Raw genomic sequence first — 22,906 nt, forward strand, 5'->3', positions numbered from 1 at the left:
GTGGTCCCTTCCAACCCTATGATTCTGTGATCATCCAGTCCAATTCCCGAGCAAACAGAATCTGTTAATAAACTAATTTTTGTGTATAGTTTGGGGGTGGGGTTCCAGGAAAATAACATAATTCTATTTTCCTGACACAGCCAGGTTAATTCCCTCCTTCCACAACAACTGAAAAACAGGTTTGGATTTCCCCCAAGTCAGGTAATAGTCTAAAAAGAAATGCAGGTATTGAAAAGCATTAAAGCAAAGAGGGCTGCCTATGTCCCCCGCAAATGTACAGCCCTCGCTTCCTCTGTGCATGCTACTGCCTCTGACACATGAGAAGCTGACAACCAGAAAAGGAAGTGTCACACAAATAACTTCATCAGAAAGGAATAGCCTATCCTACCATGCCCTTAAAGTTGTGTGCCTGTCCACAAGTGAAAAGAAAAGGTTTGCTGAAGATTCGTTTTAGGCTTTCGTAGCTGTCAGCAGAGGTCTGCTCTTCCCTAGCAGCTTAAGCGTACCTGATTCTGAAAAGGAATGGCTGAATGAGGTCTTGCCCTATATTCTTTTTCTGTGTAGGTGCCAGCAGGTCATCAAGCAAACATTTTCAGTTGAGGTAAGCAAAAGTGACTAATAATTCATCACAGAGATTGTTCCCAGTTCTGCATGATGTGTGCACCTTCACCTCTGCGAAACGCTAACCCCATGTGAAGTGGTAATGCCAAGAGCTCCTTTACAAGAACTGACACAGGCCCCTCAAAGCACTCAGCTGTGCCCTTGTGTTGGCTCTGTAGCTTCTCTATGTAGGTACCAAGAGCTCCTTTACAAGAACTGACACAGGCATCTCAAAGCACTCAGCTGTGCCCTTGTGCTGGCTCTGTAGCTTCTCTATGTAGGTCACCATGTAGTGTTCTACTGGCTCCACAGACTACTTCATGTCAGAAAGTGACAATGACTACTCCAGTTAGAATTTTAAATGGCAAAGTAGGAAGTTAGAGGTTGACACCACCCAAAATAGAAGAGACTTGCCACAAATGATAGGAAAGCAGTAGTAGACTTGTGGCCATCTGTTGGAGGTAAAGCTTTTCTTAGACCTGGCCAGCAGGATGGGTGAGGATGTTGACAGCTTGCATGTTGCAGCTGCATTACTGTCTGCTTGATTTCTAAATAAAGAAAGGGGAAAGAAGCCCACAAAGCTTGGTCTTTTCTGGAAGACTAACACAACCAGATGTAATATAAATTAATTAGCAGGTGATTCATTCTAAGTGTTTTTGTACTGAGGAAAAAGTCACAATGCCAATATCCCTTTTATATTTAAAAGAGAATATTTTTATTCAAGAGAGATGTTGAGGTGCTGGAAGGTGTCCACAGGAGGGCGCCAAAGCTGGTGAGGGGCCTGGAGCACAGCCCTGTGAGGAGAGGCTGAGGGAGCTGGGGGTGTGCAGCCTGCAGAAGAGGAGGCTCAGGGCAGAGCTCATTGCTGTCTGCAGCTACCTGAAGGGAGGCTGTAGCCAGGTGGGGTTGGGCTCTTCTGCCAGGCAACCAGCAACAGAAGAAGGGGACCAGCAAAGTCTCAGCTCCACATCTTGTTTACAGTGCTATATGCTGGAGAATTCAAGTCTCCTTAAGACCCTGCTGGATTCCTTTCCCACCTAGATGGCAGAGAATTCTAAGGATAAAGAAGTTAACCTGTCATATATTGGAAGTCCCAGTCATATAAAATCAGAGAATCAAGCAGGTTGGAAGAGACCTCCAAGCTCAGCCAGTCCAACCTAGCATCCAGCCCTGGCCAATCAACTGGATCATGGCACTAAGTGCCTCATCCACTCTTTTCTTGAACACCTCCAGGCACGGTGACTCCACCACTTCCCTGGGCAGCCCATTTCAATGCCAATCACTCTCTCTGCCAACAACTTCCTCCTAACATCCAGCCTAGACCTCCCCTGGCACAACTTGAGACTGTGTCCCCTTGTAGAATTTTAAGGAGAAAAAAGTGTTTTAAGAGAGTATGATAATTTGAAATTAACAATAATGCAAGAAGACCTTTTCTCTGAAACTCCATTCAGTCAGCCCTGAATTGATGTTCCTGAGGAGAGCCTCACTGCAGATACCCTGAGATCTTCAGATCTTCTTCGTTCTCTTGAAAGGTTGGGAAGTTAGACAGGATTTCTTTTCCAGTGGCATTACCAAAAGATACTTTTAAGTCTAGAAGAAGCTTTAAATCCTCTTAAATTCCTTTCATTTTTACTTCATAAGTAATATTATTTGTGTACTCAGTTGTGAGTACTGTGTGAGTTAGAGGGATTCTATTCTTTGTTTGCATGTTATGCTATATGGGTAGGATTCTGAGTGATGTTCTTTCCAGATTACTGCTGGCAATAATCCTATTTCTCAGAGGATATGCATGGAAGAATTCTGGTCTGCTGGTCAGTGTTTGCATTCCTTCTGGATAACCTTTACAAAACTCTGTATAAACTCTGTAAAATTTTTTTCTTCATACTCTTCACATTCTTTGCATTTTGAGGATATGGTGGAATTCAGCTGAAAAACAAAATGCAAGAGTAAAGCAGGATGCTGAGTATTTCATAGAACCATAGAATCAACCAGGTTGGAAGAGACCTCCAAGATCATCCTAACCCAGCCCTAGCCAATCAACCAGACCATGGCACTAAGTGCCTCATCCACTCTTCTTGAACAGTGACTCCACCACCATCCAGGGCAGCCCATTCCAATGCCAATCACTCTCTCTGCCAACAACTTCCTCCTAACATCCAGCCTAGACTTCTGCCACAACTTGAGACTCTGTCTCCTTGTTCTGCTGCTGTTTGCCTGGCAGAAGAGCCCAACCCCACCTGGCTACAGCCTCCTTTCAGTCCAACCTATCACCCAGCCCCACCCAACCACCTAGACCACAGTACTAAGTTTCCATCAGTACTATCCCACGTTTTACATAACAAAAGAGAGATTTCTGCTCCTGAAGAGATCTTTTGGATGTGCCTTTCCCCAGCAGAGCACTGCTGTTACTTACCTTGCTGTTCTCTAAGCTGGCATTGCCATTTTTCCATATGTTCCGTACATCCTGGGTCTTACTACAGTTTTTGATAAGGCATTCCTGCAGGATTACTTCTGTCTCTAAGAAGAAGCACCTCATGACAGGTTCTTGGCATTCTTTCTGGAAAAGATGACATGCTTATAGTTTTATGATGGAAAAGGAAGAAGTGACTGTAAGACATCATTGATCATGAAGTGGCTGCTTTTATTTTTCTCTCACCAGATCTCTCTTCTTATTATTCAAACACTTTAAGATATCTGAGAAGATTGGCTGAGAGTAATTCTTTACCTATAGGGTAAACAGGATCTGTCTCCTGTGTTTGGTGGCTGAGAGTAATCCTTTACCTATAGGGTAAACAGGCTCTATCTCCTGTGTTTTGTGGCTGAGAGTAATCATTTACCTACAGGGTAAACAGAATCTATCTCCTGTGTTTGGTGGCTGAGAGTAATCCTTTACCTACAGGTTAAACAGGATCTATCTCCTGTGTTTGGTGGCTGAGAGTAATCATTTACCTACAGGGTAAACAGGCTCTATCTCCTGTGTTTGGTGGCTGAGAGTAATCCTTTACCTACAGGTTAAACAGGATCTATCTCCTGTGTTTGGCACAGTCCCTGTGGGAATGCTCATGTTGCCAGGTAAGCAGTGTCTTGGAGGCAGGCTATTACCACAGTAGTGAATCATAAAATCAGCCAGTTTGGGAGAGACCTCCAAGCTTGTCCAGTTCAACCTAGCACCCAGCCCTAAAGAAATGTAGTGGTAAAGGAATGCAGCTGCCATATTAGACCACTTGTGCTCAGACTTTAGTCTTACTTACATCCTCATCTGTGTTTGCAGTGTATAAACTGACATCAATGTCCTAAAAGAAAACAAGAGTCAGGATTTTGAACATTGCGTAACAGGTTTAGAGATAATAGAGCTAACTGTACAAGATGTGGATTAGCTCCAGGTTCATACTGATCCAGCTACTGGAAGCCAGCAAGTCAGGGGAGCTTGAAGCTGCCTAGCAATGTGCAGGATGGGCTACCTTGTTAGGAGGACTCATCAGAATGAAGGCCAACAACACAGCTCCAAAGGAGCTATGTTTTGAGCCCTTTCCTTAGGAAAAGCACCAAAAAATCCTAGAATCAAGCAGGTTGGAAGAGACCTCCAAGCTCATCCAGTTCAACCTAGCACCTAGCCGAGGCCAGTCAACCAGACCATGGCACTAAGTGCCCCAGCCAGGCTTTGATTCAACACCTCCAGGGACAGTGACTCCACCACCTCCCTGGGCAGCCCATTCCAATGGCAAATGAGTTGTGGTACTTAGGCATCTCCAGTTCCCTTTATTCCCTGCTATTCCTTTGCTTCTCCCCATGGAGCAGCATTACACAAACACCAGCTCTCTTCCAGCTCCCTGTCACTGACACTTCTTATCTGAGTAAGATGCTAAATATTTCATTATGTCTTCTGCTGTGACTTTAAGAAGTGCTGACCTTTTTGTGAACTTACCTTGGATGTCTTGATCTGCTCCAAATCTTTCAGAACTTCTGCCCACTTGCAATGACCTGCTGCTGTCTTTAGTATATAAGCACTAGAACAGAAGCAAACCAGTGACCATTAGGTTAAAGAGCAAGGATACACAGGATTTATGGTGAAAAAGAAACCAGGTTGGAAGAGAGCTCCAAGCTCAGCCAGTCCAACCTAGCACCCAGCCCTAGACAATCAACCAGACCATGGCACTAAGTGCCCCATCCAGACTTGGCTTCAACACCTCCAGGGACAGCAACTCCACCACCTCCCTGGGCAGCCCATTCCAATGCCAATCACTCTCTCTGCCAACAACTTCCTCCTAACATCCAGGCTCGACCTCCCCTGACACAACTGGAGGCTGTGTCCCCTTGATCTGTTGCTGCTTGCCTGTGAGAAGAGCCCAACCCCACCTGGCTACAGCCTCTCTTCAGTAGTTGCAGACAGCAATGAGCTCTGCCCTGAGCCTCCTCTGCTGCAGGCTGCACACCCCCAGCTCCCTCAGCCTCTCCTCACAGGGCTCTGCTCCAGGCCCCTCACCAGCTTCACTGCCCTTCTCTGGACATACTCCAGCACCTCAACATTTCTCTTGAATTGAGGAGCCCAGAACTGGACACAGCGCTCAAGGGGTGGCCTGAGCAGTGCTGAGCACAGGGGCAGAACAACCTCCCTTGTCCTGCTGGCCACACTGCTCCTGAGCCAGCCCAGGATGCCATTGGCTCTGCTGCCCACCTGGGCACACTGCTGCCTCATCTTCAGCTCCTCTCTACCAGCACCCCCAGGTCCCTCTCTGCCTGGCTGCTCTCAGCCACTCTGTCCCCAGCCTGTAGTGCTGCTTGGCATTGTTGTATGATAGTGCAGGGAAAGACAGAGGCAGAGCAGTTGTTTTGGGAAGTTGTTTTAAAACAAGCAGTGGTTAAATATTTCAGTCTTAATCAAAGGCTCAAAAATAACAAGATTTTTTTAATTACAAGAATCAGAGGACACTTTCCATGTTCCTGCCAGGGGAAGGGAGAGAGAAAGAATGTCAGGCTTCAGCAAAGAGATTTGACTGAAGTGGCACAAGGAGAAGATGTATGGGGCACACAGAAGGAGGGCCAGTTTTCAAAGACATGAAACTGAAGTGAGGCTAGAAGAAGAGCTATATACATGCTGTAAAATGCTCAGGGCTGGTGTGGTTTGCATTGCAGATATGTGCCCTTTAAATTGGGCAAGTCCAGTAATTGGAATGCTATCATGGACATTAGGGCCAAGATGCATCTTTGACCAGACTGAGCCTAGCCAAAGAGAATATTAGAAGAGCTGTGAACCAATGAGGATTGCACATGCACAGTAGGTACATGTTCATGGCAGGAGAGGATCCACTCCCTAAAGCAAGTGGGGGCAGGTAACAGCTGTAATAGCAAAACCAAGGCAGTGGTAGGTGCTGTCTCATTACCAATGACTTTGTAATTACCATAGGAAGAAGATGATTCGTGCCATCTCATTCTTTAAAGTGTAAAAGAAGTGGCTGTTCACAAGCAGATGCAGCTGATATTGCAGACAAATACTTTTCAGGTGTGTTTCCTGTAAGACACAACCAAGATGATAACTTATCACAACCTGATTTCACAGAGTCTTGCTTTACTGCTGGCATAATTAACCAATATGACAAGACAGCCCATCAAGACAAGACAACCCATTGTGTGTAGATTGAAAGACCAACTGATCTGCAGCTTGCAGAAACACATAATCACTTCACAAAGCAGTTGGTAGAAAAATTAGATGCTGGAGAGACACTGCAAAAATCTGACCTTATCCTGGCCTCCTTACTTAATACTTGTTTGTGCTGCAGACTGCAATTTATTGCAGAGACAATCTAAAAGAGCTTTTGTTTTGTTTTCCACCCTGGAGATCTTTCTCTACCTACCTTTTCCCACCCAAATTCTGTGAATTGCCTACTACTATATCCCTACCTACAGCATTGTGGTTGTACATACAGGAGACTGTAGTGAGCACAACAAATGCTACAGATGTGTAGGGACTTCAATAGAATCATAGAATCAAGCAGGTTGGAAGAGACTTCCAAGCTCACCCAGTCCAACCTATCACCCAGCCCTGCCCAATCAACCAGACCATGGCACTAAGTGCCTCATTCAGGCTTTGCTTCAACATCTCCAGGGACAGCAGCTCCACCATCTCCCCAATCTCATGGTGCCCACAAACATCACAAGAGCTAATGGGCACCAACTTGAAAAAAGGAAATTCCATCTAAACATGAGGAGGAACTTCTTTATGTTGAGAGTAGTGGAACACTGGAACAGGCTGCCCAAAGACAGAGGTCTTTGCAGTCATTCAGAACACTCCTACATGCCACCCAGCACAACCTGCTGTAGGTAAACCTGCTCTGGTGAGGGTGTGGTACTACATGATCTCCAGAATCCCCTTCCAATCCCTACTGTTCTGTGATTCTGAGAACATTTGCTGATGGTGAATACACAGCTCACACCTCCTTATCTCCAGTTGCCAGACTTTGCTGACAAAATTAATGCATCTTAACTGTATCACTTCTCAGGTTCAGATGTACACTATGTAAAGTAATAGAAATGCAAGCACATACCAGAGCTTCATATAAGCTGGATGTTAGGAGGAAGCTGTTGGCAGAGAGAGTGATTGGCATTGGAATGGGCTGCCCAGGGAGGTGGTGGAGTCACCATCCTTAGAGGTGTTGAAGCAAAGCCTGGCTGGGACACTTAGTGCCATGGTCTGGTTGATTGGCCAGGGCTGGGTGCTAGGTTGGCCTGGCTGAGCTTGGAGGTCTCTTCCAACCTGCTTGATTCTATGGTTCTATGATTCTAAGTCCTTGAGTTTTTAAAAGAGTACTGAGGGGCTCTGCCAAGTACTCAAAGGCAAAGCTTGTACAACTGATCTAAGCCTGTTGTCTACCCAAGTTACCACACAAACAAGAAACAAAGGCAGGAAGGTAGATTACAGAATGTCCTGGCAGACAAAAGCCAGGAAAAAGTTTGAAGTGGTGTCATGTTTCACAGTATCACAGTATTATCAGGGTTGGAAGAGACCTCACAGATCATCAAGTCCAACCCTTTACCACAGAGCTCTGTAGTGCTGGTGGTGCTTGGGATTTATGGTGAGATGGGAGATGAAGATCCAGACACCCTGGAAGTGTTGAAGCCAAGCCTGGCTGGGGCACTTAGTGCCATGGTCTGGTGGACTGGCTAGGGCTGGATGCTAGGTTGGACTGCATGTGCTTGGAGGTCTCTTCCAACCTGCTTGACTCTATGATGAAATGATTCTAAATAATTAAATAAATGAAGTTCAAAAGTGGACTTATGGGGAAACTCCAAGCACATTTAAACTTTCTTAGATACAGCTGAGAAATCTCATGGTTAAACTTTTTACCCCTTTAGCAGCACTAATTTCCATTTGTTAGAAATGTTTCATGGTAGGAAAACATCCTGCTCACTTTACAAGCCAGGTTGTCTCACACAAGAGGAGATGGCTACAAAGGAAAAGAGGAAAGGTCCATAAGCACTTACCAGCTTTGTGTTTCATAATTAGCACTGGGAGGCCTTAAAAAGCCGACTTGAGAGGGAGCTGCAGTCCAAAGGCACTGCCAGATTTCTCCTGTAGAACAAAGGGTCCAAGGTGAGATGATAGCACCTAATGAATAATGGGCCAGAGCTGTCATTAGTTTGTCATTTCCTTCCTTTTTCAAGTAATTGTTCACTCCAGTGATTCCAGAACACTCTGTTCTTGATGATTAATGCAGCTGTCTTGAGTTTGGTTTTCTCAAATAGCCTAGATAACTATTTTATTGCAGTGGAGGCATCATTGATGATTTACAATAGAAGATGTGGGCTTTAGAAGTAACAGAGAGCTGATTAGAAAATACATTAGAAATATACTCTGTGCATGCTCTAAAGGACTCTTTTTTTTTTTAGAGGGAAAGAGGTTCTTGGTGTCAAGTAGCTCATCTAACACATCCATTTCAACAACCCTGGGCTGTTTACAAGGTCTTGTAATGACAGGACAAGGGGGAATGGGTTGGAATTGGAAGAAAGAAGATTGAAACTGGATGTTAGGAAAGGGTTCTTGGCAGTGAGGGTGGTGAGACACTGGCACAGGTTCTCCAGGGAGGTTGTGGAGCACAGAAGCACAGAATATGATCAAAGATCACATTGGGTTGTTCTGTGCTCCACAACCTCCCTGGAGGTGTTCCAGGCCAGGGTGGATGAGGCCTTGAGTGACCTCTTCTAGTGGGAGGTGTCCCTGCCTATGTCAGGGGGTTGGAACTGGCTGATCCTTGAGGTCTCTTCCAACCTAAGCCATTCTATGATTTTCTACTTGAATTTATTGATTATTCTGTCCAAACTCTTGTTCAGTAACACAAGACTTGGTAGCTCACTTACACACTTTAACACATGACTCTCCTGCCTCAAACACACATGGCAATAAAAATCTTTGGCTAGTTTGTAGTTCCTTGCTCTGTCCAATCATTAACCAGGTCTTTGCTGTCTCTATCATGTCTCTGATACCTTTGCTTTATGGAAGCCTGAACTTTGGACAAGGGAGCAGCTCCTACTTAACTACATAAATATGTCTATGTATAGCTCCTGGCCTGATCACCTACAATTCCAAGTTAAGGATTAAAGCCTTTGTAAGAGAATACACCTTATTCCAAAATACAGCTAAGAGTTGGGATATACACAACCATGTTTGGAAAGGGACTGTTATTTTTTCCTTAATGATGGAGTTAAAATTAAGCACTTCAAAACCAGTTAGCACCCAGTAAAGCCTAAGCCACGAGAGTTCTCTTTTAAGGAGCACGTGGTCTAGTTGTCTGGCTAGGGCTGGGTGCTAGGTTGGGCTGGATGAGCTTGGAGGTCTTTTCCAACCTGGTTGATTCTATGATCAAGTAAAAAAAGCTTTTCCCTAGCAAGACAGAAGAAAAGATTGGATGAGGCACTTGATGCCATGGTCTAGTTGACTGAATAGGGCTGTGTGATAGGTTGGACTGGATGATCTTGGGCTTTCCCTTTGCCTGTCAGTTCAGGATATCACAGGATCTCAGGATGTTAGGGGGTGGAAGGAACCCGAGGAGATCATTGAGTCCAACCCCCCTGCCAGAGCAGGACAAGACTATCTAACACAGATCACACAGGAACACATCCAGCTAGGCCTTGAAGGTCTCCAGAGAAGGAGACTCCACAGTCTCTCTGGGGAGCCTGTTCCAGTGCTCTGTGATATCTCTTAAAGCACTTTTATCCAGCTGGCAAAATCCATCCAGAAAAGAAAGCCAATGCCTGCTACATTCTTTAGAAGTCCTTTTGTACTGCAAATCTTTTCAAGATATCAATCACATATTACATTATAAAACATCAACTTAATGTTGTCCTGATGCAAGCACACCTGGCATTAATGCTAGATCTGCTTGGCAAACACTGTCACTGCTAAATAGAGAAGCCCCAAGGTTTAGCAATGGCAAAATTACTGAGTTCAAGGCACAGCCAGTGAAGTAAAGAGGAAGTACAGAGCAAAACCCTCATTTGTAGGGCACAGATGCTTATCTTTGACAGTTTAACCCCAAACAACCACCCTTAGGATGCAATAATCAGTGAAAAGACATTTCAGAGTATACTTTGTAAGCAGCTGAATCACAGCAGATTTGAAATGTGAAGGACACTAACAACACACACCAAAAGAAAGGGCAGGAACTACCCTGCACTAAAATTAGTTTAGCACAACGTGGTCCTTATTTATGGAGGTTGTAAGGTACTCCCTGTAAATATTATTTGAGTTATTGTTATGGCATGGCAACAAATATCCAACAGGGAATAGAAGTACAATTGGGGAGGATGTTTCTGTGCGTGTAAGGTTAGGGTGTTAACCTCTGTAACAGTGCCAAACACCAACCTTAAGCAGTGAAAATTAGAAAATAGGTCATACTAATGCATGAGAATTGGGAAACCTGAGACTATAAAATAAAATAGTTACCACAGCAACAACTGCTGGACAAATGGTAGCTCAGTCTTAGCAAAATGCTCAGCTCAGAGAGTATGAGCAATAGCACAGCAATGCCAAGCGGTGCTAGGGGCTGGGGACAGAGTGGCTGAGAGCAGCCAGGAAGAAAGGGAGCTGGGGGTGCTGGTAGAGAGGAGATGAAGATGAGGCAGCAGTGTGCCCAGGTGGGCAGCAGAGCCAATGGCATCCTGGGCTGGCTCAGGAGCAGTGTGGCCAGCAGGACAAGGGAGGTGATTCTGCCCCTGCTCAGCACTGCTCAGGCCACTCCTTGAGTGCTGTGTCCAGTTCTGGGCTGCTCAATTGAAGAGAGATGTTGAGGTGCTGGAAGGTGTCCACAGGAGGGCGCCAAAGCTGGTGAGGGGCCTGGAGCACAGCCCTGTGAGGAGAGGCTGAGGGAGCTGGGGGTGTGCAGCCTGCAGCAGAGGAGGCTCAGGGCAGAGCTCATTGCTGTCTGCAACTACCAGAAGGGAGGCTGTAGCCAGGTGGGGTTGGGCTCTTCTGCCAGGCAAGCAGCAACAGAAGGAGGGGACAGAGTCTCAAGTTGTGTCAGGGGAGGTCTAGGCTGGATGTTAGGAGGAAGTTGTTGTTGGCAGAGAGAGTGATTGGCATTGGAATGGGCTGCCCAGGGAGGTGGTGGAGTCACCGTCCCTGAAGGTGTTGAAGCCAAGCCTGGCTGGGGCACTTAGTGCCATGGTCTGGTTGATTGGCTAGGGCTGGGTGCTAGGGTGGACTGGATGAGCTTGGAGGTTTCTTCCAATCTGTCTGATTCTATGAAATGGAAATCAAAATTAGAATCTATTATCTAAATGAAGGAGGGTTTTGTTTGCTGACGTTTCAGCCAGGGCAAGACAAGTGCCTTAAATTACTTTGAGATAAAATAGTCTGTATCAGTGCCTTGAATGCTGCCACACCTTTGATATGGTAAACACCCTGAGCTGTTAGCAAGAGCACTGGCAAAGCCCTTCAGATCCCAGGAAGCAGAGAGGATCAGTGCTAGCCCCCCATCTTCTTGGATCATTTAATTGTTGAGAATCCACTTTTACTGGCTGTAAGGCAGAGGTGGAGTTGGCCTTCTCAGCAGTTACACATCAGTTCCCTGTGAACGCTGTCTCTCCCTCTGACTGGCAGGCAAATTATCTCCTAGCTCCTTGTTACAACTGCCACATCTGCATAGCACATAAATTTGCATTATTGTCAAGTCATTCATCTTAGCTGCATGGAAACTTGTAGGGAACTGCTTTGTCCTCGCTCTGACCCACGTACCTTGAAACAGCACACAGCTTAAAACGAGACCTGAAATATTCATCTCTCCATTAAATTATGCAAAACAATCTACTGGCATCCATAAAATCTTATGAATCCCAGAGATATTTTCAGTTAGATGAAGGCAGGAGATTGGGGGGGTAGGGGGCTTGTCCTTAAAAAAAAAAGAAGGTGGAAAACAGAAGGAATTGTTTCAAAAATAGGACATGAGAGAAGTTTCATAGAACCATAGAATCAAGCAGGTTGGAAGAGACCTCCAAGCTCATCCAGGCCAACCTAGCACCCAGCCCTGGCCAATCAACCAGACCATGGCACTAAGTGCCCCAGCCAGGCTTGGCTTCAACACCTCCAGGGACAGCAACTCCACCATCTTATGGGCAGCCCATTCCAATGCCAATCACTCTCTCTGTGAACATCCAGCCTAGACCTCTGCTGGCACAACTTGAGACTGTTCACTACAATTCCCTTGGAAAAACAGTCTCAGGTACTTGGAGGGTGGATGTATCAGCAGTGTAGGTGCTGTAGATACTGCTGTTGTGTCACTGGAGAATCACAGAATGGTTCAGGTTGGAATAGACCTCAAGGATCATCCAGTTCCAACCCCCTGACATAGGCAGGGACACCTCCCACTAGAACAGGTCCCTCAAGGCCTCATCCAACCTGGCCTGGAACACCTCCAGAGAGATTGTGGAGCACAGAAGCACAGAATATGATCAAAGATCACATTGGGTGATTCTGTGCTCCACAACCTCACTGGGCAACCTGTGCTGCAGCCCTCTGAGCATCTTGGTGGCCTCCTCTGCACTGGCTCCAACAGTTCCATGTTGTTCTTGTGCTGGGAGCTCCAGAACTGCACCCAGGACTGCAGGTGGGGTGTGAGGAGAGCAGAGCCAAGGGGCAGAATCCCCTCCCTTGCCCTGCTGCCCACACTGCTCTTGCTGCAGCCCAGCACAGGGTTGTGTCTGGGCTGCACTCACACTGCAGGCTCCTCTTGAGCTTTTCAGCAGCCCAGACACCCAGGTCCTTTTCCTCAGGGCTGCTCTAAGCCATTCCCCACCCAGCCTGGAGCTGTGCTTGGGATTGCACCCACCCAGGTGCAGGACCTTACACTTGGCCTTGTTGAATGCCATGAGGTTGGCCTGGGCACACCTCTACAGCCTGTCCATGTCCCTCTGGATGGATTCCTGCCCTCTAGCAAGTCGACTGTGCCACACAGCTTGGTGCCAGCTGCACACTTGCTGAGGCTGCACTGATTCCTCTGTCCATATCACCGACAAAGATGTTACACAGCACTGGTGACAGCAGTGACCCTTGAGGGATGCCACTTGGCACTGGTCTCCAGGTGGGCATTGTGCCCCTGATCACCACTTTCTGGGTGCCACCACCCAGCCAATTCCTTATCCAGCAGTGCTCCACACATTAAATCAGTGTTCTTCCAGTTTGGTGACCAGGATGCCATGCAGGACAGAGTCAAACAAATATCCAAGTCTGAGATTAGGTACTCAGCACTACTGGGAAAGATGTTGCCTTTTTGTTTGTACCTTCATCACTGCAACCTTCATTGTCAGAAATGGCATAGAATTACTACCTTAAGAGATGATACAGTAACAGCATCAATGCCAGGTGAATAAGAGTGCAGAGATCTTTGAGAGGGGGGAGTGGTACAGTGGTTTTTAACAAGGTGCACTGGCTTTGGAGGCAAACAGAATTGCTTCCAGGAAACAAGAGGTCAGTTCTCACAGAGGATGAAGGAGATTTACTAGGCAAGTTAGAGCATTTCTATGACCAAAGGGCAAAATAAGCTTGCTTCCTGAGCTGGTCACACCAGCCTGTGTCTGCTGCTTGCTCCAGGAGTAATGGCTTTTTGCATTCTTTAAGAGCCACAGGAGAAATGCTATAGTCAAAACAACACTGGAGCTATTTGTAATTGAAATGCTCAGCATAAATAGAATCCTGCTTGCTTGGGATGCATTTGATTTTGTTGTAGGCTTAGGAGAGTAAATAATCCTAACGTGACTCACAGGTGCTACAGGCAATTGCTCTGGAAGGACTAGCATGTACCAACTTGTGCCTGCCTTTGAGACAGCAGCTCACGACCTGCTCTGTCATTATCAAATGCCCTATCTCCAGCACCACCTGAGAAGGGGAAGGACCTGCTTTTTTTGGTGTGTGTGAGAACATGGACAGGAGAGTGAAAATGTAGGAAGAAAGGCGTAGAGAGTTACAGTCTGGAGTGTAGAGATGGGACATGGTGCAGGAGATGATAGAAACACAGATCAGAAAGAAGGTGAACTATTGCAACATGTCGTTATGAAAGGCCTGGGACAAGGAGGTCCACACAGTAGTCTAGATCACAATATTAGCTGTCATCCAAAGCCAGCCAACAGGTGGAAGATAACTATGAACTCTTACAAGAGATCTTCCATCTATCACCCCAGTCTCCCAACACAATACAAAGAGCAGAGTGGTAAGGACAAATGAAAACAAGAAACAAACCTTAACAGCCCTATTAGGAGAGGCTGAGGGACCTGGGATTGTTTATTCTGGAGAAGAGGAGGCTCAGGACAGACCTCATTGCTGTCTACAACTACCTGAAGGGAGGCTGTAGCCAGGTGGGGTTGGGCTCTTCTGCCAGGCAAGCAGCAACAGAACAAGGGGACAGAGTCTGCAGTTGTGGCAGGGGAGGTCTAGGCTGGATGTTTGGAGGAAGTTGTTGTCAGAGAGAGTGATTGGCATTGGAATGGGCTGCCCAGGGAGGTGGTGGAGTCACTGTCCCTGGAGGTGTTGAAGCCAAGCCTGGCTGGGGCACTTAGTGCCATGGTCTGGTTGATTGTCTAGGGCTGGGTGCTAGGTTGGCCTGGCTGAGCTTGGAGGTCTCTTCCAACCTGGCTGAATCTATGATTCTAACAACCCAACCAAACCAAACCCTACAAAACCCAAACAATTAAAACATGAACCAAACAAAGAAGAAGAAAACAGACCAACAACAAAACCCCAACCACACTACCAACAACCCAACCAAACCAAACCCTACACACTCCAAACAATTAAAACATGAACCAAACAAAGAAGAATAAAACAGACCAACAACAAAACCCCAACCACACTACCAACAACCCAACCAAACCAAACCCTACACACTCCAAACAATTAAAACATGAACCAAACAAAGAAATGAAACAAAAAACCCTCCACATACACATACAAAAGAAAATACAAGAAAATATCCAAGCCCAGAGCTTTTCACTGTCTAATTCTGCTGGAAGTGGGCAATAAGGAGTGGAACAAGCAGAGTGGAAAAGTTTTGGGTGTTGGTGGTCTCATCTGAAATACTGGAAATGTCTCCAAGCCTTACATTTGCTGCACTACCTCTTTTTCTTCTTGGGCTATAAAAGCAGATGAAGAGCTTTGCTGAAATATCCTAATGGGAGCTGGTGGTTAAGTGACACTTACCAGACTCTGCAGCCTGCTCAGTGCTTTGGCAGAGGTTGTGCTGGCCACACCATCCACAGCATCTTGCCTGCTGGAGTGTTACTCAGAACAGGATCACAGCATCTGGATGAGGAAAGGACACTGCAGGACCTAAATGTGGGGGAAATAAGTATGCACAGTGTTGCAACAGAGTGCTGAGTGGCTCTCAGCCCCTTCCAATAAGAGCATTCAGAGCAGGAAGTGGCTGAAGTTTCACAAAGAACTCCTGCAAGTCTCCTTGATGGAAATAGAAGACACAGACTTTTAAAACTGGTTATTTTTAGATAGGAGGCTCATTTTTCAGTGCTGCAAGATAAGGGGGATTCCCTTCTGGAAAATGCACTTGGTCACAAAGGACAATTTGTTGTGATGTCTGATACATTCACAAGAGACTGAGGGAGCTCTACACAGTTCTTTCAGACTATAAATATTAGCAACTTCGTTCTCAGATCATAGCATCATAGCATCAAGCAGGTTAGAAAATGATTGTCACTTGTGAAAAGCTCAGGTTAAGGAACTCAGGTTAAGACTCATAGAATCAAGCAGGTTGGAAGAGACCTCCAAGATCATCCAGTCCAATGTAGTACCCAGCCCTGCCCAGTCAACCAGACCATGGCACTAAATGCCCCAGCCAGGCTTGGCTTCAACACCTCCAGGCACAGTGACTCCACCACCTCCCTGGGCAGCCCATTCCAATGCCAATCACTCTCTCTGCCAACAACTTCCTCCTAACATCCAGCCTAGACCTGCCCTGACACAACTTCAGACTGTCCCCTTGTTGTGTTGCTGCTTGCCTGGCAGAAGAGCCCCCCCCCACCCCTACCCTTCAGGTAGTTGCAGACAGCAATGAGCTCTGCCCTGAGCCTCCTCTGCTGCAGGCTGCACACCCCCAGCTCCCTCAGCATCTCCTCACAGGGCTGTGCTGCAGGCCCCTCACCAGCTTTGGCGCCCTCCTGTGGACACCTTCCAGCACCTCAGCATCCCACTTGAATTGAGGAGCCCAGAACTGGACACAGCACTCAGGATGTGGCCAGGAATCCCCCAGGCTGAGAAAAGGGGACTGATGTAACCACAGGTGGGCTGCCACTGCCACTCTCCTCCCCATCACCTCTACTGCTCACTGCCTGGCAGCCCTGATCCTGTTAACTCTACTATCAGAACTAATCCAGCCTCAGGAGGGTGGAACAGCATTTGAGCTACTTACCCTGCAAAGGGGCAGCACAAAGGAAAACTCCACCTAGCAACTGCCCCATTACCCACATAGACTGGCAGGAAAGAAACCTTACCTGATGGGTTTCTGCCACAGGCTACAACAGGTGAGCCTGCAAGAGCTACTGTGACTCCCACTCTTGTACTCTTAAAAACACACTACATGCACTTGTTTACATCAGGTATGCAGATGTCTGTCATTTCAGTGGCCATCACCCTGAGCTAGGTGACTCAGAGGAGAGCCAGCATGGCTTCAAGTGTGATTAGGCTGAGAGCTTTTACAGGCAGGTTGGTGCCAGTAACCAGCTGCAACTTTCAGCTGTCAGGCACACGGATTTCCACCTTCCTGCAATCCTTTTAGTTCTGGAAGGGCAGACAAGGTTCCTACTTCCCTTTGCAGAGGCTGGCACCTTGTCACCTGCCTGAGCTGCATGCTTGCAGCACTGCTAGAAGTGCCATAATTCTGTGTTAGCTAACGCAGCATCCAAAGAGGCCACAGAGTTCATGCCTAATTGTCCATTATATTGGTTACAGGACTGATGTTAACAACATATTAAGTTAATTTAAGCATTTAAGACACGTGGAGAGAAATCTTGTCAGTGTTGTTACTCCTTTACATATAAAATAGGACTTGTACTGCATGAGTTGTTCCCAAGCTCACCAGCACAACTGCATAGCCTCATTTGCCTCTCCACGGACAGGATCTATGGCAGACAGTGACCTGACATCACCAATGAGCTCAAGTTCCTTCTCCAGCAGAGACAATAAACTACTCCATTCTATCATAGAATGGTTTAGGTTGGAAGGGACCTCAAGGATCAGGCAGTTCCAACTCCCTGCCTTAGGCAGGGACACCTCCCACTAGAAGAGGTTACTCAAGGCCTCATCCACCCTGGTCTGGAACACCTCCAGGGAAGTTGTGGAGCACAGAACAACCCAATGTGATCTTTGATCACATTCTGTGCTTCTGTGCTCCACAACCTCCCTGGGCAACCTGTGCCAGTGTCTCACCATCCTCACTGCAAAGAACCCTTTCCTAACATCCAGTTTGAATCTCCTCTCTGCCAGTTTAAACCCATTCCTCCTCATCCTGTCATGACAAGACCTTGTCAATAGTCCCTCTCCAGTCTTCCTGCAGCCCCCTTTTAGATACTGGAAGGCCACTATAAGGTCTCCTCCAAGCCTTCTCTTCTCTAGGCTGCAGAGCCCCAGCTCTTGTAGCCTGTCCTCAGAGCAGAGCTGCTTCAGCCCTCTGTTCAGCTTTGTGACCCTCCTCTGGACTGGCTCCAGCAGTTCCATGTCCTTCTTGTGTCCCTGTATCCTTATTTATAGCTTAAACTCTTGGAAAGACAGTTACAAAACACCTGCCATTTCACAGCCTTCTGGCAGAGCCTGCAGGGAGCAAAAGGTGCAGCAGGAATCGTTTTGGGGCAGCGGTTTGGAATATGGCAATCTCTCCACTCAAATTTGAGGCAGGAAATTTGCCTCACTTGGGGTTTTGTTTATATATATAAAAAAAGCACCTTAAAACATTTGATAAGTTCCAGTCATGGGTGAGCTGCTTTAGCAACTTCAGTACAAGATTGTCTTTTTAACTGGGTGGAACCTTTCTAGTCTAGAGGATTTTCTCTAAAGCAGGCTTTCAGAAACAGTTCCTCCATGGGCCAAAAAAAAAATCTCCAAGCATTGAATTTGCAAGCCTTGGCCCTGGAGTTAATTGGTAAACTATGAAACTGTTAAGTAGTAATTTATAGCAGCTGTAATGGCAACAATGTCTGAGCGATCACCCTCTGCCGCCACTGACGACATAGCTCATCTGTTAGAGCACGCAATGCTGGGAGATGCTTTGTAATGATGCATGCATCTTGTTACCTGCTGATAATAACATATCAGCAAGGACAACAGTTTAATTATAAAGTACATCTCCTGCTGGCTTCCAAATATTTCTGCTGCTCTTCACTAATTTTTTAGCTAAAAAGGAATAAACCTCCTTATTTTATGCTAGTGCATGAATTTATGAGTGGGAGATGGAAAGCTTATATTAGAATCATTGAATCAAGCAGGTTGGAAGAGATCTCCGAGATCATCCAGCCCAACCTAGCACCCAGCCCTGGCCAATCAACCAGACCATGGCACTAAGTGCCTCATCCAGACTTTGTTTGAACACCTCCAGGGATGGTGACTCCACCACCTCCCTGGGCAGCCCATTCCAATGCCAATCACTCTCTCTGACAACAACTTCCTCCTAACATCCAGCCTACACCTCCTCTGACACAACAAGGGACTCTGTCCCCTTCTTCTGTTGCTGCTTGCCTGGCAGCAGAGCCCAACCCCACCTGGCTACAGCCTCCTTGCAGGTAGTTGTAGCCAGCAATGAGCTCTGCCCTGAGCCTCCTCTGCTGCAGGCTGCACACCCCCAGCTCCCTCAGCCTCTCCTCACAGGGCTGCGCTCCAGGCCCCTCACCAGCTTTGGCGCCCTCCTGTGGACACCTTCCAGCACCTCAACATCTCTCTGGAATTGAGGGGCCCAGAACTGGACACAGTTTAGCAGTTGAGATTCCTGAGTTCTTTGTGTTGTCATCATGATACAGAAATCTAGCACCAGTTGTCCACAAATCCTGATGTATGATGGCTAACAGGCTCCAGAGCAGCTGAAGAATGTAAAGGAAATCCCAGACTAAAGCTCTCACAATGATGGAGAGAATATTGTCTCCAAGGTGGCACTCAGACCTAGCCAAGCAGCATCTCTGCTTATGCTTATACATACCTTGGGTGAAATCTCTTTCTCTTATAGGCCTTCCCAGAGAGAGTGATTGGCATTGGTGATGGAGTCGCCATCCCTGGAGGTGTTGAAGCAAAGCCTGGCTGGGACACTTAGTGCCATGGTCAGGTTGATTGGCCAGGGCTGGGTGCTAGGTTGGACTGGATGAGCTTGGAGGTCTCTTCCAAAGTGCTTGATTCTGTGATTCCTTCAGATTTGTCCTGAGTGTGCTCTCCCATCCTGGGAACAGCAGTGGCCCAGCAGGAGCAGGGGAACCTTCAGTACACAGGAACCCTTGAGGTGAGCAGCAGCAGCCAAGGTTCAGTGTTTGGCGCCCTGTGTTCTGTCTGCCTGCTGGCCCTCTCTTAGGAAAGGCAGGATGTGGTTCCAGTGGTCAATCTCCCTCTTCCACTCCCTGATACCCCTCAACCTACTTGTCTCCTCCCAGAGCTCTGTCACCAAGTGGAGGAGTTCCTCTACCTGAGCACACCTCCCACAGGTGCAGCACACCCCACAGCCTGGCACCTGGGTTTCTGCATGCTCCCACCAGAGCTCTGATGAGCAGTGGCATCCGCCCTGGCTGCAGAGCTTAGAGAAGCCTTGGCTTTCTGTCAGGTGGGTGCCATTGCTCCACAGCCAAGCTGGCAGAGCTTCAGCACCCTGGCTGCCTGCCCTGCTGTGCAATCTGTCATGCCACACCCTGGCTGCTAACAGTCCCTCAAGTCTTCTTTTTTAGGTGGGAGGGTGACTTGGCCACCACTGCTCCTGGCCCCAGCAACTGCAGGCTTCCATCAAGTCTCTCAGCTTCCCCAGAGGTTCCCTGAGTTCAGGACCTCTGAGATCATCAAGTGCAGCCTATATCAGCTAAACCATGCCACCAAGTGCCACATCCAATCTTTTCTTAAAGAGCTCCAGAGATGGCAACTCCACCATCTCCCTGGGCATCCATTCCAGTGCCTAACCACACTTCGGTAAGGAAGTGCTTCTTAATATCCAACCTAAACCTCCCCTGGTGCAGCTTCAAAGCATGCCCTTTTGTCCTGTCACAAGCTGCCTGGGAGAAGAGCCTGACCCCCACCTGATTAGAACTTCCCTTCAGTTGTAGAGTGATAAAGTCTCCTCTAATCCTCCTCTTCTCTAGGCTGGACACCCCCAGCTCCCTCAGCCTCTCCTCATCAGACTTTCCCTCCAGCCCCCTTACCAGTCTTATCACTCTCCTCTGGACTCACCTAGTTCCAACTCCCCTGCCATAGGCAGGGACACTTCCCACTCAGTCAAGCTGCCCAGGGCCACATCCAGCCTGACCTTGAAAGCTTGCAGGGATGAGGCTTCCACCACCTTGACTGTTGTGTCCAGTTTTAGTCACTTGTTGTCCTGTGCACCACGCTGCAGGCTCAGCTGCAGGTCCTGCCAGCACAGGAGCTGTTTCCTTCCTTATGGGGTTGCACTCTGAAGAGGTAGCAAAGCTGACCTTTATCATTCCATTTCCCCAGAGCTGAAATGATTGTGACAGGGCATAAAGCTATTCTGCATGTGTTTGGGAGTTTGGAACAGCCCAGCAGGCTCCCAAAGAATGAACATCATCAAACTTCCATTGATCTATAAAGATCAATTCTTTATACTAAGCTGATCTACAACTAAGTATCTCCTTCCAAGATAAAAGACCCAAGCAATACCTTTCCATTTATCTAGTGCCTGTCAAATGCATTGATAACTGAGTATAAATAAACACATTCCTAAGAGGCAAAGCAAGTGCTGTGCTATTGACTACTTGGAAAGCAGAGCAAAACAGATTGTGGTAATTATCCTCAGGAATTTGTTCTGTACTATCAGACTCTTTCAACACCAAGCAGCACCAACAGACCTGCTGATACAGAAGGAATCACAAGGTGGTGGTTGTGTGCACAGTAAAGAGGAGTTCCTCCCACTGGGCTTTTCAGAGGTGATTTTGCAGGTTTGGACAATGCAATCTTCCACATTTTTCTGCCCTCCACACCTTTCTCCTCCTACCTTTTGGGTTTGATTAGGTAGTTTAACAAGAGATTCATCAATACAGTTGCTTCCTCAGGTTCACTGCTGGCTAACTCCTCCATACTGGCTGCTATCAGCTGTAGTATCTGTGCTGCTGGTTTGTGTGGGATGCCACTTGGCTGCAAGTTTTCAGTTCAGTGCAATCCTTCACAATTTTCTGCCCCCCACACCTTTGTTCTCCTACCTCTTTGGTTTACTTAGGTGGAATGTGGTAGTTTAACAGCAGATCCATCAATACATTTGCTTCCTCAGGTTCACTGCTGGCTAACTCCTCCATGCTAGCTGCTGTCAGCTATAGTATCTGTGCTGCTGGTTTGCAGTGGGACTCCACTTGGCTGCAAACTTTTAGTTCCCTGAAGCCTGCCTTTAATACCCTTTCAAGAGGTATTAGGATGGTAAATAACAACTTTCCTCCCGGCTTTTTATCTCTGTCCTTGCCATGTTAATTTGGCTTACAGCATTTATCTATGTTTTCTCCTCATTTTTTTGTTGTTGTTGCTGTTTGCTGGAAAACAGTGACAGATTTTCTCTGTCCAGCACCAATTCTCCCTACTTACTGCTGTGTCTCACACAGCAGAGGCAGAGAAGGGGGTGCCAGCTGCAAGGTTAAGCACAGCACTTAGGCAGAGTCTATTATCTCTATCCCAGCTCTCCCGAGACCGTTTTAAAAGCCACTGAACGGGAGCTAGGCGGTGTGAGCGCCCTCATCTTTTTTTCCATGCCAGACAGAAAGAGAAGCAAGAGGCTGTAAAAAAGACAGTTGTCAAATACTCACAAATCTTGGACCAGCTGTGCAGCAAGGGGGGACAGGAGAAGTTAAAGTGTGCGCTGGTGACAGCAGCAAATGCTCCACCCCCTCCACCTCCCGTTCCCGTTTAGTTTCTGTTGTTATATAATAGCAGAGGACTAATCCAGCGCGGAAATTGCTGGCAGATAGCAGGGATTTCCCACTGCCGTTTCTGAGCGGTTTTCAACCTTGGATAAGACCCAGAAGACAGGTGGGGGGGAGGGGGGCAGACGCTTGCGCTCTAGAAGGCAGGCAGGCAGGCGACTCGCTGCCACCCAGGGCAGCTGCTTGCTGTCCCCAGCAGCCGCCTTTACGCATGCTACCTCTTATCTCTCCGCAAGGAGAAAGCAGCTTCTGCCCCTGGCTCTGCCCAGTCCCTTGGCGTGTCCTTCCACCCGCGGCTCCGCAGACTCGCTTGCCCTGGCGGCAGGCACTGCAGCTTCGTGCTGGGGACTCCTCCTCTTTCGCAGACTAAGCACTTTAACTGGGGCAGCCTCCGCGGCAGGGAAAGAGAAGTCGCCGTAGGAGGCAAAGCCAAGAAAGAGGAACATAGGCAGGAAAGAGGTCCTCTGAAAGGCACACCTTCTGGTTTGCTGCGGGGCCACAGAGAGGTGGCATAGCTTCCTGTGGCGTTGGAAGAGGATCCTTATTAAGGAGCGTGCTGGCTAGTTGGGATGTTTCAGTGAGATGAATTAGATGATAGGCTGTGAGAAGGACACGGTGATGTCTGCTGCACTCATAGGCTTGCTGAGATGGATAAAAACAAGAACATGAACATAGATACGATAACACAGTTTGCTTTCTGGCTTTGGGCTGCACC

At 47.4% G+C, this 22,906-nt stretch overlaps 1 protein-coding gene across 1 annotated transcript; it reads right to left on the reverse strand.

Annotated features, from left to right (window-relative positions):
- Positions 1-1,291: 1,291 nt before the first annotated feature.
- On the reverse strand, positions 1,292-22,236 carry IL15 (interleukin 15). The gene is given in 8 exon segments (XM_064149500.1): positions 1,292-2,526; positions 3,014-3,157; positions 3,852-3,893; positions 4,526-4,607; positions 6,000-6,109; positions 15,281-15,315; positions 15,318-15,409; positions 22,075-22,236. Coding segments are annotated over 7 exon segments (552 nt in total). The 5' UTR covers positions 15,343-15,409; positions 22,075-22,236; the 3' UTR covers positions 1,292-2,412.
- Positions 22,237-22,906: the final 670 nt, after the last annotated feature.

Source organism: Pogoniulus pusillus, chromosome 10 (genome assembly GCF_015220805.1).
Source record: "Pogoniulus pusillus isolate bPogPus1 chromosome 10, bPogPus1.pri, whole genome shotgun sequence".
Lineage (NCBI taxonomy): Eukaryota > Metazoa > Chordata > Aves > Piciformes > Lybiidae > Pogoniulus > Pogoniulus pusillus.